We start from the raw sequence: 20,023 nt of genomic DNA on the forward strand, positions 1-20,023 counted from the left end.
TATTATTTCCTTCCTTCTACTAACTTTGGGCTTTGTTTGTTTTTCTTTTTCTACTTCCTTTAGGTATAAGGTTGGATTGTTTACTTGAGATTTTTCTTGTTTCTTGAGGTAGGCCTTTGTTTTTCTGAGAACTGCTTTTGCTGTATCCCATAGATTTTGGGAAATGTGTTTCCATCTCATTTGTCTCAAGGTTTTTTTTTTAATTTTCTCTTTGATTTCTTCATTAATCCATTGGTTGTTTAGGAGCACATTGTTTAGTCTCTAAGTGTTTGTATTCTTTCCAGTTTTCTTCTTGTAATTGATTTCTAGTTTCATACCATTCTGGTTGCAAAAAAAGCTTGATATGATTTCAGTCTTCTAGAATTTATTGAGGCTTGTTTTGTGGCTTTAGCATGTGATCTATCCTGGAGAATGTTCCATGTACACTGGAGATGAAAGTGTATTCTGCAGTTTGGAGATAAAATAGTCCATATGTGAATCCATCTGGTCTAATGTGTTGTTTAAGGCCAATGTTTCCTCATTGATTTTCTGCCTGGGTGATCTATGCATTCATGTAACTAGGGTATTAAAGTTGCCTAATATTATTGTATTACTGTGAATTTCTTCCTTTATTTCCATTAATATTTCCTTTATATATTTAGATGCTCCTATGTTGGGTGCACCCAAATAAATAAATATTTATGAATGTGTATCCTCTTCTCGTATTGACATGGTTATCATTATGTAATGCCCTTCTTTGTCTTTTGTTACACTCTTTGTTTTAAAGTCTATTTAATCTGATATGAGTATTGCTGTTTCAGCTTTCTTTTCATTTTTATTTGTATTGAATATCTTTCTCCATCCCTTCACTTTCAGTCTCTGTATGTCTTTAGTCCTGAAGTGAGTCTCTTGTAGGCAGCTTATAAATGGGTCTTGTTTTTTTGTTTGTTTGGTTTTTGTTTTTACCCATTGAGCCCCTCTGTGTCTTCTGATTGGAGCACTTAGTCCATTTACATTTAAAGTAATTAATGATAGGTATGTATTTTTTGCCATTTTGTTCACTATTTTCTGGGGCTTTTTGGTAGTTCTCATTCCTTTCTTCTTTTCTTGCTCTCTTCCCTTGTGATTTGATAACTTTCATTAGCTTTATGTTTGGGCTCCTTTCTCTTTATTTTTTGTGTATCTATTGTAGGTTTTTGGTTTGTGGTTTCCATGAAGTTCATATATATTGACCTATATTGTCATATATAAATAGCAGTGTATTTTAAACTGGTAATTGCTTAAGTTTGAATGCATTCTAAAGTTGCTACCTTTTCACTGCCCTCCACCACATTTTATGTTTTTGACATCATATTTTACAGCTTTTTATTTTGTGTATCCCTTAACTATTTATTGTAGTCATAGTTGATTTACTATTTTTGTCTTTTAATCTTCATACTAGCTTTCTAAGTAGCTGACCACTGCCTTTACTATATATTTGCCTTTATCAGTGAGTTTATTTTTTAACCAGTGGGTTTTTTTCTTTCATATATTTTCTTTTTTCTACTTACAGCCTTTTCTTTCCTACTTAAAGAAGACCTTTTAACATTTCTTGTAAGGTGAAATTAGTGGTGATGAACTCCTTTAGTTTTTGCTTATCTGAGAACTCTCTCTCTCCTTCAATTCTGAGTGATAATCTTGACAGGCCATGGTTTCAGTTGTCAGTTTTTTCCCTTTTTCAGCACTTCAAATATATCCTGCCACTCCCTTCTGGCCTGCAAAATTTCTGCTGAAAATCAAGTGATAGACTTACGGAGTTTCCCTTATATGTGACTGTTTTTCTCTTGCTGCCTTTAAGATTCTCTCTTTATTTTAACTTTTGCTATGTTAATTATAATATGTCTTGGTGTGGATCTCTTTGGTTTCATCTTGTGTGGGATTCTCTGTGCTTCCTGGACCTGGATGTCTGTTTCCCTCCCCAGGATAGGGAAGTTTTCAGCCATTATTTCTTCAAATAAGTTTTCTGTTCCTTTCTCTCTCTCTTCTCCTTCTCGGACCCCTATAATGTGAAAGTTAGTATGCCTGATGTTGTCTCGAAGGTCCCTTAAGCCTCTGTGTGTGTGTGTGTGTGTGTGTGTGTGTGTGTGTGTGTGTGTGTTCTGATGGGGTGATTTCTGCTATTCTGTCTTCCAGGTCACTGATTCATTCTTCTGTATCATCTAATCTGCTCTTGATTCCCTCTAGTGTATTTTTCACTTCAGTTGTTACATTCTTCAGTTCTGATTGGTTCTTTCTTATATTTTCTAACTCTTTGTTGAAGTTCTCACCGTGTTGTTCCACATTCTCCTCCCAAGTTTGATGAGTGTCTTTATGACCATTACTTCAAACTCTTTTTCTGGTAAATTACTTATCTCTGTTTCACTAGGGTTTTTCTGTGGTTTTATCTTGTTCTTTCCTTTGGAACATGTTTTTCTGTCTCCTCATTTGTCTTACCTTCTGTCTGTTTCTATCAGTTAGGCAGAGTAGCTACTTCTCCCAGTCTTGAAGAAGTGGCCTTGTGTAGGAGTGTCCCCTGTGTAGACTGCATGTGGCTGGTGGCTTTGGCAGGCCAGCTGGAACTGGAGCAGGTGCAGGCCAGGGGCTCACAGGGCATGCTGCATCAAAACTGTTCTGGTGGATGGGTAGAGTTGGAGTGAGCATGGACCAAGGAGTCCAGGACATGCCATACTGGGAGCCAGTGCAGGCCAGGAGGCTTGGGGCACACTGCACAAGGGATTCACTGGCAAGACAGCTGGAGCAGGCATGAGGAGGGGTGTCCTGGGGTGCACCATGCCAGGGCTGGCCTGGTGAGATAGCTGGAACAGAGCAGGTATGAACCAGGAGGTCCCTGGACATACCATGCCAAGGCTGGCTTGGTGGGATAGCTCAAGCTGGAGCAAGCATAAGCTAGTGGGATCCCAGGGCATGCTTCGTGGGGCTACCCAAGCAGGATGGCTGGATCTGGAACAGGCATGAACCTGGGGTTCCCAGGGCATGCCATGCTGGGGCCTTCTTGGGGGGAACCATAGAGCTAGTGTAAGCCAGAGGCCGGAGGCACAATGGGCAGCACTAGCAATTTGGCTAGAGTGCCTCAACCCTGCTCCCACCTACACTATTAAGATGGAAGAAGAACATAAAAAATGGCACTTGCCATCACCCCCAACCCTGGAGAGAGTTCCAGCAGTTTCTATCCATTGGCAGATGCTCTACAGTTAGTAAATGGATTTCCTTCACTTTAGTTGCCCTTTAAACTCCGGGTTTTTTGCTGCCCCAGGTGGATGAATCTGCCCATGGGCCCCTCAGTGATGACCCTCCCAACTGCAGGTCACCATGTTGGGGATGGGGTTTCCATCATTACCGTGTCTCTGTCTCTCCTACTCTTCTCTGTTTGGTCCTCCTACTGTTTGCCATGAGAAAACTCAATCAGCCCTCAGTTCTTTTGGAAGAATTGCTCTATAAGTAGGTAGAGATTGAGTGTGTCCATGGGAGGAGGTGAGTTCAGAGTCTTCCTACACTGCCATCTTGGGCCACCCTTTCCACAAAGTGGATTCTTAACAAATGTCACACCAATATCATCCCTTACTCCCATGCCGTTTACTCTAAACATAGCTTTTAAAGTACTCACCTTTTTATCCTTAACATTTTTACAACCTCATTTTGTGTGAATCCTTTTTCTCATAATGATATATGCATTCTTTGTGACATGATCTTCCTAGCTTTGGTACGTGTACTTTTAAAATCTGAGCATAATTTCCACAATAAATGGTTTTTAAATTAATTAATTAATGCCTGATTTGGCTGGGTGATAAAGAGGGCAGGGACGATAGCAGATACCTACATGGTTGTTTCATTCATCAGCTTTTGCGACCAGAGCAAAGGTTGGAAGTATTGAGAGAGAGAGTTCCTTACTACTTGATAAATATCAAGTAGGTCATTCCCATTCTGGGACAAAATACTGATGTACTTTTCCCAATCCTTTCTGCTAAATACAGCTAAAATCCTTAGATATTATATATAAAATAAACATAAGACTGTAAGATAGAAAGAAGGCAGATCAGCTAGGGAATTAAGGCCCAAGAAAGACATGGCGGTTGGTTCACTGAGTTTTCACTTTTCCTCATATAGCTCAGAGTGGATGCTGGAAAAGCCAGCAACCTAGAAATGCCAACAGGCACATATTTTTTAAAATAAAAATAAAGGCCCAGGAAAGCCAGCTTTCTCTAGTCAAAGAACCAGGAAGTGAGTATCCTAGGAAGAAGAAAACTTTTAGACAATAACTGCTCTGTTCCAGCCAAACACCATGGGAGGTGGGGGGAAATGGCCACATTTCCACCCGCATCAAGAAAGGCAAAGTTAGAAGTCTCGACTTCCTTCTCCCCTTGCCCAACTGTAAAGAAATACCCTTCTGCCCCTTGCTGGTTTTGTGTTAGTGGGTGCCTGCTAAAATAAGTGCTTTCTCTGAAATCCAAAGTCTTATAATACAAAAGAGCATCATTCCTCATATCAAGAACCTGGAAAAATCTCAACTTGAATGAGAAAAGACAATCAACAGATGCCAATAGTGGATGACATAAATATTAGAATTATCTGACAAGGATTTTAAAGGAACCATTATAAAATGCTTCAATAAGCAATTAAGAACACACTTGAAACAAATGAAAATACAGAGTCTCAGCAAAAAAATAGAAGATATAAAGAGGAACCAAATGTCAATTGTAAAACTGAAAAATACAATAACTGAAATTTGAAAATTCAATGAATGAGCTCAAAAGTAGAATGAAGAAAACAGAGGAAAGAATCTGTGAACAAAATGAATAAGAGGGAAGCACAGACTAAAGAAAAAAAAAAAAGACAGAGCCTCAAGAACCTGTGGAACTATAACAAAAGATACAGCATTTGTATCATTAGAGGCCCAGAGAGAAAAAAGAGTAATAATGGCTCAAATTTTTCCAAGTTTTGCAAAAGACCTAAACCTACAGATGCAAGGAGCTGAGCAAACCCCAAACAGAATAAACCCAAATAAATTCATACCATGACACAATCATAGTCAAGCTTCTGAAAACAAAAGTCAAAAAAGAAATCTTGAAAGGAGTGACAAACACCTTACCTATAGGGGTAAAATGATAAAAACAATTTGAATGACACTGGAGTTAGAAACCATGGAGGCCAGAAGGAAGTAGTAGCACATCACTTTTTTTTTTTTCAAGTGTTGAAAGAAAAAGAAACTGTCAACTTAAAATTCTGTATGCATTGAAAATTTCCTTTAGGAACAAGGAACAAAAGACATTCTAAAATTGACAAGCATTGGTGGCCAGCAGACCTACCCAAAAAGAATGGCTGGAAAGTTCTTGAAACAGAAAGGAAATGATAAAAGAAAGAACTTCAATAAAAAAAATGGTATCAAGAAAGAAAGAACAGTGGGAACAAAAGTAGGGTCAATACAATAAATTTTTCTTCTCTGGGTTTCTAAATTATATTTCACAATTGAAACAACATTTGAAACATTGTTTGGTGTGGTTCTCCAATGTGAACAGAAGAAATATTTAAGACAAGGAAGGAGATAAGGTTTCTATACTTCACTCAAACTGGTAAAATGATAATACCAGTAGATTGTGATAAGTTATATATAATGTAGCATCTGGAAAAACAATTGAAAATCTGTACAAAGAGATGAATTCAAAAACACTGAAGGTAAATAAAAATATAACTCTATTTTTATTTATTATAATTCTGTTCTATTCTTGTGGTTGCCAGAGGTGGGGGTTGGGAGGGTAGGAGAAATCGGTGGTCTTTGGTTTTTTAGTTTAAATAGAGTGAGTTTAAATATATATAAATATATATACACATATATACATACACACGTATATATAATTCTAAAACATTTTAGAGATGGTCAAAATTATGAGAAATTTATTATGGCTGAGGTTTAAGGATAGACCCACTGAGGTGAAGCTGGAGATCTGATTGAGGCCAGAGCCTGAAGACGCGTTCCTGGCGCTACAGCAGAGCAAACAAAACCTTGTATACAGGACCAACAGTCCTATCAGTTTTGTGTTTTGGAAGATAATTTCAGCAATAGAGAACCTCCTTGTGCCATCTTTTACCATCTTCACTTCGCATAATGTGAAATTTAGACCAATTAATATCAATAAAGATGCTATCAAAAAAGGACTGCTGTTGCCAGAGCACTAATCACACCTTGGAAATCGAGGATTTGGAAATCAATACCAAGTGTCAAGTGAGAAGGTGCTGTCGTGCCTTCTAAAATATCATCATCTGGCCAGTATGAGTGGGGTGGCCACAGGAAGTGAGGCCCCTGCTGGGCATCACCGCTGTCCACACAGTGCCAACCAGGCAGAGAGCCTGCCTCCCAGTTACTTGTGAGCTGAAAGCTTGTGGAAAACTTTGGGTATTTATCCAGGCCTCACAATACACTTGGCAGGCATGCGCATGCTTGACTGTGAGATCCAGGATTTGTCATTTAGGTTCCAGATCTTTTCTTTTACTATCTGTATTCAGACTTCGCCCCTGTGTCACTGAAGCCGAAGGAGGGGACACAGCAAGCAGATCGTTTAGAATAAACCCGAGACTCTCCCAAAGGTGTATTTGATATTGAACGCTCACAAAACCAGCAAGACATTGCATGAAGTCAAAATACAGAAAAGTAAATAAACCATCCAAGAGAGAACTGTGCTTAATTATAGCAGATGAAATTTACAGCACATTTAAAGAAATATTCTCTGAAAGGAAGAAGTGTTAAAATTGGAAGATCACAAGAGGTGCTGAAGTCCCCTTAAATTCTTTATTGGAGAAGAGAGATCATAACCCTTCTAAAAGGTTAAATCCTTTGTTTTAAAAAACTCATTAACCCAATGATAGATGTTCTCTATTGATTTTTTCATTCAGCAGTCACATGTAAATGCCCGTTATGTCCCAGGCACGTTGCTAAGTTTGATGACAGAAAGACTTTCATTCCATTATCTCAATAATGTTGTCACGTCTGCAAATTCCATGCCACCGTGTTCCTAAAATGGCATGGGGTTCAAAAACTCTCCTGAAAGTTGTCTAAGACTGTGTCATCATCTCAACTAATCTGTGTTACCGTTTTAGGAAAAAGTTAGTTTTTAACTGAGTATTTTTTTAGTATCTTCAGCATGGAAACATGACAGCAAGTTGGCACACTAACGTGCTCAGTCTGCAACTGGAAATATATTGAGTCTAAAGTCTTCTTTCCAGAGGGTCTTTCTGATATGTCTTTTTCCATCTTCTTGATTTCCATGACTCCTCGGAGCCCTCCTGGTTTAACCGATCTCATCCTTCTGTTAGTACTAGTCTGTAGTGATGACCATCCCCAGCTTCCTCGCCTCTCCTGCCACCCTCCCCTCCCTGCTGCAGAGGCTCACAGAGGCAAAGCAGCTGCCCGCACTCATGGCAACAACATCCGCTATGCCGAGGCCAGAATGACTTGTTGTCCCCCAAAGACCAGCCTTGAGACAAGTTACCAGGGCAGCCTTCGTGGAGGTTGGATGATAGTTATCTCGATCCCACGACTGGAGCCACGACAGTCTTACCAGGCCCCCATCCTTGACACGGATTGTTTCTAGTGACATATTCTCTACACAGACCGTTGAAACACAAATATATTCAACCCTGCCCCCAGAAGCGTGGTAAGCCTCGCGGCCCTTACAACCAAAACACGAAGAAAAACCTAAAATTCTTGGCTCTCTCAACTGTTTTAAAAACAAATAATAGTTATGCCAGTAAAATTGTCATTTTAAGTGAATTTCCTAATTTAAGGAAGGAAAACGTAAAAGTATAAGGCTTTTCTGCCAATCTAATTCAGATCAAAGATTCTCTCTCCTTGGGCTAGTATGTCTCATTACTAGAAGACAGCAGTCATAAAAGGAAGGCAGCATGGTAACTGTTTAATGGACATTTTCTCAGAAATTAAAGTGCCGCTTTTCAAAAGACAATCACTTTGTGGTGCAAGCCCCAGGGAACTGCACACACATTGCTGTTTCTGCTGCACACATAATGCCCAGGTACACACGGCACCAGCATCACATGTCCTTTGTTGTTTGAATTAAAGCAAGTAGAATGTACTGCTCAGTGATCAAAGCCTTTGACCATCATATAAAATCCATCAAAATACTCTTTATCATCATTTTCCCGTCTTCAGCAAATGTCATTCCACAATATGGCAGGGAGACATATCTGTTTCCTCCACCATGCATTGCTTTGCTTTTTGGGGGTTTAGGGTTTGGGGATTATTTGGGGGGTGGGTATTGTTTGGTTGTTTGGAGTCTTTACCCCCAGTGTTTTCCCCAAAACTGAAAACTGCCAAACTCTTATGGATCTCAGATGTTTGGTCAGAATCTAATAGTCTTTTTTTTTTTTTTGTATGACTCCATTGATAGTAGCCATCTCTACTTAGCCAACAGGAGAAACGAATTTTAGTTCATAAAGGAAGAAAGAAATATTACAGCCCTTAGATGGTTAACTTTCCCTTCCCCACCTCTAAAGATCCAGGATTCCTCACTCAACACCAGACACAAACGGTAGTCTGGTAAAGAAATCACTACAGCTCAGGCAAGGCATAAATGTGCTGATATTGTCTGATGTTGAAGAATTTCGTCAGACAGTACGTATGGACCATGACATTAGTGGAAGAGATGAGAACCACCAGGGAAGGCTATGCTCCAGCTCCATTTTTCTGTAACCCTGTAGTTCAAAATGATGCTTCCAATTTCAGATATATATCCTGCAAGGTAGTTTCTTGTCTTGTCATTCTTCTAGGAGAAGCAAGGCTCCAATGAATATTAACCGCCCTACCTATCCCCACACTGAGGATTTATGAGAATCTGTCCTTAGGCAAAACACTTGTCAGAGATTTAAGGGGTAGGTGAAAGGGTTGTTCACCTTGTCCAGGCTGCTCTGCACTTAAGGCCATAAACCCTGACAGACTCCCCCCGCCCCTGGCCTTCACTCATGTCCAGTCCTGATGAAGCAGTAGTCACGGTTCCAAGTGGCAAGCAGGTATTTGCTGACTCAACATTAAAAAATGATCACTGCGGGGGTGCCTGGGTGGCTCAGTCGTTAAGCGTCTGCCTTCGGCTCAGGTCATGATCCCAGAGTCCTGGGATCGAGCCCCGCATCGGGCTCCCTGCTCTGCGGGAAGCCTGCTTCTCCCTCTCCCACTCCCCCTGCTGGTGTTCCCTCTCTCGCTGTGTCTCTCTGTCAAATAAATAAAAATAAAATCTTTAAAAAAAAAAAAAAAAATGATCACTGCGTTTTCTGGGTTCAGAATTTGACCTCAAAAGAACAGATTCATGCGTGTTGCAATGCAGTTAATAAAGGACTCTGAAGATGTTGAGTATTATGTGAGTACCAAAACTTTCTTTTTGGCTCGAACACTCTTTGGGTTGGTGGATTCCATCTGAATTTTTGTGGTTAATTAATTACCATTAGAAAGTCAATTTTTCCTGTTGTCTCTGAGTATATAATGGCTTCTGGCAAATTTCAGCATGGATATGAACATCAGGCATTTGACCATTTGAAACATTTGAACATTTGAAATGCTGTTACTATAAGCCGCTGCACGGGGGTTAAATTTTAAAGTCTGGAATATATAAAAATGTGGAAAGGATGGATCTTCAGTTCTTTGCTAAAGAGCTCAAGGGAAAATTACTGTTTATACAGCAAGCCAGCTCCTGCAAACACTCCAGCCACTCAACTCCATGGGCAGGAAGAGGTAGGAAGCAGGACTGTAACTTTGATGATCCCGCAGGCTCCAGAACCTTCCAGCAGGCCATGAAAGCACAGAGCAGAATGCTGTGCCCTTCGTCACAGCCCACTTCCTAAAATAAAGCAAACAGACATTTTCAGTCTTCACAAAATATTTCAAGCATTTTGGATTTATTTCCTTGCCTTCTGGTGCTGATCGGATTAGGGGGTGCATTTGCAAAGCCGTTCCCAGAAACAGTCATTCTGAAATGACACCACCCTCCCTTCTAAAATGCCCACCAAGTCACGAGTGCCCGACTACCAAGGGGCACCAACTTTCATTCCCAATTTTATTTACGTACATAATGGCTTTTTGTTGTTTTTTTTTTAACCATCAGGATGCCTTTGACCCGATGATTGCTCTTCAGGTTCCAGGTGATGATTGAGAGCTGGGCAGCCCCCGGGGGGGCTCCTTGTCTCCTCCAGTCGAATGACAGCTTGCTCGGGGGTGTTTTGTGTTTGCTCACTTGGTTTTCCTTCCCTCTTGTTCCCGGGGGCCTGGTGGACTGGCAGCGCCGTGGTCCAGCAGGCCAACTGCAGAGCCTCCGTGCCTTCCAGCAAGGGCAGCGGCAGCAGCAGCAGTGGGAGCGGCAGCAGCTCGTCCAGTGACTCGGAAAGCAGCTCTGGCTCCGACTCCGAGACCGAGAGCAGCTCGAGCGAGAGTGAGGGCAGCAAGCCTCCCCACTACTCCAGCCCCGAGGTAAGAGCCCCTCCCTCCCAGCCGCGCTTCTCTCTCAAGCGTGGGCACAGTAAATCCCTGCAGTCGGCCGGCTCTCACACCTGTCCTCTCCCCACTGCGCTCGGACAGCGGGACTGGCCTGGAGGCCACCACCGCCTGGCAGCCTGCCAGGGTTTGTTTGGGCTCATCATTTTCCCCACTCTGCCCCCTCCTCGCGCTTCTCCTAACAGAGCTCCCTTTGAAGTACAGAAATCTCTGTGTTAACTTCCAGAAATTTCCAAGTATGCTGTACACATCACTGCCTGGAAAGAACCTCTGGGTCGGGTCTCCCTAAGGGTTAGCCGGAGGCAATAACTAGACAGGGCAGTTCAGCGCCTGGGAAGTGCGGCCACCCATAAATCAGGGAGAAAGGAGTTTTATGGATTACACATGGTTAGAATCCTACCTTTTTGCAGTTTGTCACGGATTAGAAGAACAAGGGCTATAAATATTAATAAAACCTTTTTAACTGTGTTTTCTTTGTGAAAATAGAAAAAGAAAAATTAGCATCAACCTACAAATAATAATGAAACCTTTTATAGCTATGATGGGTATCTGTGTGGAAGATTTAGGCGCCCCATATAAAAGCATTATAAGGTACCAATAAAAACCATTGCTATTTCTACTTTAAAGGGGAAAGGGGGAAATTAAATAGTAATTCAGTGCATGGAGATTCTTGGGAGAGGGTTGAAAGCAAACTTCTCAAGTCCCTGGATCTGTAAGGGTAGACTTTGATTGCTAAAGAGGGCATAAAATACGGTTTCTTCTTGGGTATATAAACATTTGACATTACCATGGATGACATTTTTGGCCTATGGCCCACTGTACCACTTTGGGGCCAAAATTTCTAAATAGGTTCTGAAATAAAACCGAAGCCACTTTTGCAAACCGTGGCGGTGAGAGGGGAGCAGAGCACCAGTAAGGGCCTACACAATCACGTTTCCAGCCTGATACTTGTGCCTCAGGACATCATCACACCTGAAAGCAATTGTGTTTTTATCTGCAGTTCGTAGACCGGCTCTTAAATTCCCTCAGGTTTTTCCCCTTCCGATCTCCTCCCGGGAGGCTGAGGCCTTTTGCAGAAGGCACTGAGAATTTCCTCCACAGTGTTCATTCCTTCTTCAGCACCTTTCTGTTCTGCACCGGGAGCTCTCCATTCACCCCAAAACCAGCCATCTCTCCATCTCTCTTCTCCTTTCCATGATGCTCACCTCCTCCCCGCAACCCCTCTCTCTGTTTCTATCTCTGTCTACCAATATAAGGGGAAGGCGCTTAGCAACATTAACCTGTAAGTTGATACAACCCTGACTTTCCAAGAAACTAAATTATTATTCCTTCTTCATAATTTCATTCATTCACTCATTTAGTGTTCATTCAACAAATATTTACCGAGCGTCTGCCACAGACTTGCTGCTTGGCCTTGGAAGACAGCAGTTATCTGACAGAAAAGGTCCCCATCTTCAGAGAACTGACATTCTAATAGGAAGAATTTGGAACAAAAAATATATATAGGTGTTAAACAGGATTCATCGAAGCCAGCTGTATCCTATAATTTGTTGAGAAACTCCAGAATATTTAGTTATAAGAACTGGGTACCAGAGACATTGCAAGAGCCAGTGGAGATGCATAGAAAGTATTAGGTGTCCGTGAATAACCCTTCCCCTCCTCCAGTCTCTTTGTGACCTTGAAGGTTAAATTCATGAATGTTGAGTCTTATTGTCATTCTGAAATGTAAATCCTGGAGCTACTGGCTAAACCTAGTCCCAGAGAAGTACAGTTAAAAAGTGCTTGAAGCACATTCTTTCTAAATGTCATTGGGATAATTACAAAGACTGGAACTCCTTGGTGGATGAAAGGAAGCTCTTGTCGAGCGAGCTTCCAGCCGCTCTCAGAGGCCAAGGAGAGGGAATGCAAGTCTAGTAAAGTGGCCTGAAAAGTTTAAGTTGCCTGAAGCCACAGAGTTTCGATTCTTGCTTCTCTATGCGGAGGGAATGCAGAAGTGACAAGCGATGTATTAGCCATGCCGCATGGTACTTCCTTCCACTGGAATGGAATGGATCAGGTTACTTTTAACATTTTCCCAACATTAATACATTCACCCTTGAGAAGTAAAATGAGTTTGCGGAACGAAAATCACGAAGACAGGAAGCAGCATTATATGGCTGACCCCCCCCAGCGCCTCTCTTCTACCGGGACTGAGCCAGCCCAGGTCACCTTAAGGACAGTGGTGAGACTCGTTTTCCTGACCCCCACGAGATAGTCGGACTCTGTATATACACACACCTCCCGTTCCACTGCCCAGACAGCTCATGCTGCTGCTTTGCAGCAAAATGCTCCTGGCCCTCATTCCCCTCCTGGTACCATCCTGCTGCGGGAGTAGAAGGAGGCGCTCGTGATGTTCCAAAGCACCTGCATGCTCCCCTTCGGCGTGCCAGCACTGGAAACCCGCTAGGCCCAGCTGAGTTTCATGTGAACTGTTCTTCATGGCTGTGAAAGCCACTGCATTTTACATGAATCGCCATAGGTAATGTCCTATCTGCAGCTAGCATGGAAGAGCCGCTGTAAACTCTTTCCATCAATACAGATCCCCTCTCTACAGCCTGATATTTGCTTACTTGTTCTCAGCCTAGTTTTCTTCACTGGAGTTTTGTCTTCTTTCCTGGCGTGGTGCATCCTTTCCTGCCAGAGCATTCAGGGGGGAGCACCTTCCCCCTCAGCTAGCACACATACACAAGCACACGGAGCTCCCTAGAGCAGCGTTCCTCAAGTATTAGATGCTGTGTGGGACAGAGAGAGCCTGGTCACATGATCTTGAGGAGTGTCAGGATAAAGTCAGGTTAATCCATCTCCTTAAGGCATCACCCAGCCCTTACTATTGCTCATGTAAACTGTTTTCCAATGCAGCATTTCCCAAACTTACTTGACCATGGAAACTTTCTTCATGGAATATATGAGCCAAACACTCATTTTGGAAAATGGGGCCCTAGACCATTCTTGAAAATGAGCAGAAATGTGATGCAAGTCACTCATTGATTGAAAAGGCTTCTCCTTAATTAGGCATCTGTAGGGTACATGGCAGTGGGTGCTGTGAAGGATGTGGATGAAGCAGGGACTCAAGTCCACGATGGAGAGCTTGTGCATAAATCAGAGGGAGGGGAAGATTAATCAGGGAGGAGGGTCATGGCTGAAAATACAAAGCAGCCAGCAAGCAAACAGACAACACTGGGCAGAAACCCTCAGGAAGTCGACCACAGCCAGCAAGCAGCATGCCGGTGGATGACAGTCCCAAGCCCTGAGCTTTCCCTCATCTGCCCCAAAATGTCCCAAAATGACAGACAGTCCTGTCCTGCCTAATCTGTGAAGCTGTTCTGAGGAATAAATGATACAATTTGAGCAAAACCCTGTTGTAAGGTGTTCTTACAAGGAGCAAAGTCACAGCAATTGGCCTCCCTACCCTATTACAGACACTGCAAGCCATACAGAGAAACAGAGTCCTGCCCCCCCGGAAAGAAATGTTTGGCTTTGTTGAAGACCCAAGATGTATACACGTGAAATGAATATGAGTATCACAAGACTATTCAGTTAAAAAAAAAAAAAAGACTATTCAATTGAGGATAATAGAGGCCAACAGGTATTGTTTGGAGAGTTAGTGGTGTTCTCCAAAATTAGACCTAATTCTGTCATTTTAGGTTGAAGACCAACATTTCTCAAAGGAATGAGGTCCCCCTTTCATGAGGCTATGCCAGTAAGTAATGGGAGATTAGGCAAAGCAGCAGGGGAGAGAATCTGATCTTTTTTTTTTTTTTTAATTATTTTTGAGTGGAGATGACACACAATGTTACATTAGTTTCAGTGTAGGACATAGTGATTCAACAAGTTTAAGCATTATGCTATGAGACTCTGGTCTTTAAACTTAGATATGGACTTAGATATGGGTTTAGCCTTGGTAGTGCCTGGTAGCTCTGCAGCTTTAGACATGTCACTGAACCTCTCTGAGCCTCATCTACAAATTGGGAATGATAATATTTCTTATCTGTATGGATTAAATTAGATGATATCTGTAAAGAGGGGGGCACACTGTAGGTGTTCAGCCATGAAAGATGACTGTAAGATGAAAGATGCCCTTGAAAACCAGCCCGAGGCATTTGGATTTCTTTTGAGAGGCAAGAGGAGGTCATTGTAGATCCTTAAGAAAGGCAGTGTGATTTAGTGATGTGTTGAAAATGGTACTTTGGACTGATTTTTTTCAGCTGTGAAGTGCAGAAAAAAATGACCCTAAAGCATATCAGGTAATGGGCCTATACTAAATGTATTAAATTCTCCCCCTCACTGTCAATGCTCCCATAGGGGGGTTTTAGTGCAGTTGTCTGTGTTCTCTCACCCAAGACGTGAGCTGTGGAAGGCCCACGGTGGTGGGGGTGAGGGTGAGCTAGTGTTAAACATGGTGGCAGGGCCAGTGTGAGTGTCTGCTCTGCACCCTCTCCCCAGATGTGTCCCCTTTTTGCAAGAGGCCCCTTCAGCATCCATTCATATTCACTATCCCATTACACTAGGGCAGCAGAGGCACGCAAGTCACCGACGTGCCAGCGGTCACATAGGGAGGCAGGTGGGGTCGGGAAGAGACACTATCAGAAGCCATAAATTGTTTGCCACCAAATTCGCTTTCGGCTACACTCTGCTAATCCCAGGGAAGGTGAGACCTTCCCCTTGGCAACAGAGCTGTTCTGTGTCCTGCTGTCCTGCTTTCTCTATTGCATGCATCTCCCATTGCAGTATGGACTGGGTGTGCTCTTAGGGTTCCTGTGTTCCCTTTCTCTGGAGAGGCCAAAATAAAGTGAGGTCAGAATTTATATAGAGCAACTTAGAGGTACAAAATTATAACCTTTTATGTCTTGCATCTTGCCCTGGTCCTTTTGGTACACGAAAACATAGAAAAGTCAAGTCGAAGGCCAGCCTCCCTGTCAGGGACCATGAGGGTTTCCCTTCCCATACCTACCTACGTCCCAGGGTGAAGCCTCTCCATCCTCCCTGCCCTGGGAGAAGGGCCCCAGATCCTCGTGCTGGCCTCCACTGAAATGTCGCTTGTCCTTCCCAGTCACTCAACACCTTGTGCTGGTGTTCCCTGAAGTACAGTTGGCCTCATCTCTTTTGGGGGAAGCAGCAGGCTGTCCATGGTCCCTGCCACAGCTCTAGGGCCTGGTGCCCACACTCTGTGTCCTCTTCATCTTGGCCCCAGAGCCCTCTGGCCCAGCAGAGGCTTCACATGTCCGAAGCTATGTCCAGCCCCAGCCGGGGCCAAGACACTGCCTGTTCCACTCCGCTCAGATCCTTGCTGCATGGGCTTATGCCCCAAGTTCTGCTCTTAATCTGGACCTCACTGTTGAAAAACAAATTTTGACACATAAAAGCAAGCTTTAGGAAATTATTATGTTTAAAAAAAAAACAAAACAAAACAGTTTTCTCCTACAAGGGAGCATGCCTTGCTCTGGACTTTAACCAATCCAGTTTAAATGCAAAGGTAAGCAATGTCTTCTTTATTCTAAGCTGGAAACTAGTCTCGTGAAACAATGGATGCCAGAAATTCAGAGGGTGGGAGGCCACAGGGAAGGAAAAATACATCACTTGAAATAGCCAAAATATTTTCCCCATGTCACGTATGATCACAAATAGAAAACACTCTGCCTAAAGCTTTACACTTACTAATACACTTCTTTTCCATTAATAATCATAGATGCTGGAAAAATGGACTTGTATTAGAAATCAACAGCATTTACTCTCTGTAAAATCATCAATTCTTAACCTTTTTATGAGCCATAGATCCCTAGAGACTTGAATGAAAACTATGGACCTCTCTCTTAGAAAAATGCATCTACACAGCACTCTGATTCAGGGCATTCCCTGACTCCCTGGAACCAATCCATGGGGCAGAGTGTAAAACCTACAGTATCCATGATTTGCTCTAAGTTAACAAAACTGCGTGCAGGAAAAGTTTCCATCATCATTTCCGTTTCTGAAATATTCCCAGCAAAGTGGGATGGAAGCAGGTTGAGGATGGACTAACTGAGTCCAGCTACGGAAGAATACAGGGCCCACGGAGCTCCCTTTGAAATAGGAGTTCTCAGCCACTAAACAAGCCATCCCCCCATAGTTATTGCTTCTACTTTTAAATTACTATACCCTACTTGCCTTCACCACGTAAATTATATGTTAATTGCTTGGGATTATAGGTTCCACTTAGTCCCCTCTTTTAATTTCCTCTAAATTTTTCAGTCTTACAAAAAAATGAGTGCTTTAACACTCAGGGTCTTCATACTATTCCCCAGTTAACTTTCCTGGAATCTCAAGTTTATGTAGTATGAATAATTATAAAAAAATATACATTGTATAACACTCAAAAGTGCTGGAAATAGGTTCTAATGAAGCACAGGGTTATCCCCTTATTTTTGCCAAATAGGCTTCATACTACTGCGCTGACATATAAGTGCCTTGGGACAGAAAAGGGACACCAGCCCTGCCTCCCGTGTGTCAGGCCAGCTGGGGCTACACACACCTACTGCTTCCATTTTCCTTTTGCTTGCAGCCCATTGGTTTCCCGTTCATACACCTAGGGTAGTAAGTGAAGATTAAAAACAGCCAAGTCTCTTTTAAGTGAGTCTAATAAAAGATGTTTTGTTTGTTGCCGGTTTTCTGCTTTTAGGCTGAACCAGCGTCCTCTAACAAGTGGCAGCTGGATAAATGGCTAAACAAAGTTAATCCCCACAAGCCGCCTATTCTGATCCAAAATGAAAGCCACGGGCCAGAGAGCAATCAATACTACACTCCAGCGAAAGAGGAAGTGCAGGACTGTGGGAAACTTCCCGACGTTTGCCAAACCAGCCTGAGAGAGAAGGACATCAAGAGCGCCTGCAAGGAGGAGCAGAGGCCAAGGACAGCGAACAAGGCCCCGGGGAGTAAAGGAGTGAAGCAGAAGTCCCCGCCCGCGGCCGTGGCCGTGGCCGTGACCACCGCTGCCCAGCCGCCCGCCGTGCCGGGTGCGCCCGCCGAGAGCGCGCCCGCGCCCGCCCGGAGGTCTGCGGGAAAGAAGCCCACCAGGCGCACCGAGAGGACCTCCGCCGGCGACAGCACCAACTGCCACCGGCCTGAGGAGCCCGCCGCCGCCGACGCGCTGGGGGCGAGCGCGGTGATCCCTCCGGAGCCCACCAAAACCAGGCCCTGCGGCAACAGCAGAACGAGCCACCGCAAAGAGCTGCGTTCCTCGGTGACCTGCGAGAAGCGCCGCACGCGCGGGCTTAGCAGGATCGTCCCCAAATCCAAGGAGTTCATAGAGACAGAGTCGTCATCTTCCTCCTCCTCCTCGGACTCGGACCTGGAGTCGGAGCAGGAGGAGTACCCTCTGTGCAAAGCGCAGGCCGTGGCTGCCGCCGCCGCCGCCGCGGCCTCCTCGGGGAGTGACCAGAGGCTGAAGGAGGCGGCCGGCAGCATCAGCAGTGGCGGCGGCCCCAGGGCCCCTGTAGGCTCCATCAACGCCAGGACCACCAGCGACATTGCCAAGGAGCTGGAGGAGCAGTTCTACACGCTGGTCCCTTTCGGCCGCAACGAACTTCTCTCCCCCTTGAAGGACAGTGATGAGGTCAGGTCTCTCTGGGTCAAAATTGACCTGACCCTCCTGTCCAGAATCCCAGAACACCTGCCCCAGGAGCCCGGGGTCTTGAATGCCCCTGCAGCCAAGGACACTGAGAGCACACAGCCAAGCCATCCATCTGACACTCCTGCCGAGAAGGCTTTGCCAAAATCCAAGAGGAAACGCAAGGTAGGCCTGGGGCTGAGGACCTGGCGAGGGAGGAAGGGCTTGCCCTTAAATTGTGGGGCAGTGTTGAAGCCCACAGGGGCCACTGGTCTGCAGGGGACAGGCAGCAAGAGTTTTATGTGTGTCCTTACTCAACAAACATTCCTAGAGTACTTCCTGCATGCCACATACTTAAGTACTTGACACAGATTAACTCCGTTAAATCTTTAGAACTGCTTGATGGGGGAAGCACCATTCATAGTCCCATTTTATCATTATAGATAATTCAGGCCTGTCCCACTGCATGTTGAAGCAGGCATATGGGAAATCCTTATCGAGTGTGTGCAGAGGCAAGCTGCATGATGGGCCAGTAGAAAGCTAAACACAGGGTGCGCCTCACTCTTTGCTGGAAGGGACAGGGTGACATTGATCAATCATGGACCCGAGAAGCCAACAGTCTCATCGAGTGTAAGGCTGTCACTGGGGTGAAGTAGGAAACAGAAGTGCCAGCCACTAGGCTTTGGGTGGATGGGCCCAGGGAGGAGAGCACCAGCCTGCAGCCTTGACCAAGGAGAACTCTGTGGTGGAGAGGGGCTGGGAACAGGACCCTGAGGAGGACGAGCATGAGCAATCAGAGCTAGGGATGATGTGGCACCAAAAAAAGGGCAACAGGGTGCACCAGGAAGGCATGGAGTAAGAAAGGTGGTTTGAGTGTCGGGAGAGCTGGCTCCCCATCTGGAAGCAGCTCCCGCTGTTCAGCCGTGTTTGCAGACCTTTGAGGTCAGGAATAACTTACTCATAAATTAAAGCCAATTTTGAGGGGTTTGAGCCCCTCCCGTTACTGTTACCTTCAAAAGCAACTTGGGCCACAGCGAAAAACACCAGGGAGTGACAAATCAAAGATCGTACTATCATGGATGGTTCCAAATTGAGGACAAAATCATTCACAACAGTTAATGTATCTATGATGTCCCCATGAGGGATGCTACTCTAGGCACTTTGGACCTATTAAATCATTCAGTCCTTACAACTTTGTGTGGCAAATGTTTTTGTCACGCCCGTTTTACAGATGAGGAAATTGAAGCTCAGAGAGCCTAAAGCACCTTGCCCCAGGTTCCCACAGGGGATAAGGGGCAGAGCTAGGAAGGAACCTGGGTTGTCTGGCTCTGGGCTCTCCCAATAAAACGTTGGTCTGAGGACTGGGAGGTACTTTCCCCACAGGGCCCCTGCCCAGAAGGATTCTATGCTTGGAATTCAATGCTTGAGGGTGCCATCTTGAAATTCATTTTATCTCTGAATTTGTGTTTTTAAGTGAAGCGTGATAGGATGAGAGAACATGGTGGGGGGGGCATGGAGCTCTGACTTGCATGTGGTCCCCCCTCCTGCCTGTTTCCGCAGCATGGCTTCTGCCAGCCCTTTGGCCCCTTGACACTCCAAAGTTAGCCAAACAGCTTACAGGAAAAGTTTCCATCATCACTCCCATACTGAAACAATTCTGGCAACATGGTTAGAAGCAGGCCCTGTGCAGCCTCCCAGTCCCCATCTCCTTCCAGGGACCTGTGCTGCTCCCCTAAGCTCTCCAGGGGCCAAGGCGCAGGCAGGTCAAGGTAAGCATCTCACCCAGCCCTCATCCAGGACCTGAGAGGTCTCAGACGGGGGACTGCAATCTCCTAGGGGTTGCAGGTTCGCCTTGGGTTGGGGGGTGAGCCGTGGAAAGGGGAAATGCCTGACTGGACTTC

General features: G+C 44.4%; 1 protein-coding gene across 2 annotated transcripts in view; it reads left to right on the plus strand.

Moving 5' to 3' along the window:
- AFF3 (ALF transcription elongation factor 3) overlaps positions 1-20,023 on the plus strand; it is a 520,060-nt gene that overhangs the window by 457,834 nt on the left and 42,203 nt on the right. For both annotated transcript variants that reach the window (XM_078056810.1, XM_078056811.1), the window contains exons 13-14: positions 10,294-10,480; positions 17,196-18,308. In XM_078056810.1, the coding sequence (XP_077912936.1) occupies positions 10,294-10,480; positions 17,196-18,308 (1,300 nt within the window). The remainder of the gene's footprint in view (positions 1-10,293; positions 10,481-17,195; positions 18,309-20,023) is intronic.

This window comes from Halichoerus grypus, chromosome 10 (assembly GCF_964656455.1).
Source record: "Halichoerus grypus chromosome 10, mHalGry1.hap1.1, whole genome shotgun sequence".
In the NCBI taxonomy this organism is placed as follows: Eukaryota; Metazoa; Chordata; class Mammalia; order Carnivora; family Phocidae; genus Halichoerus; species Halichoerus grypus.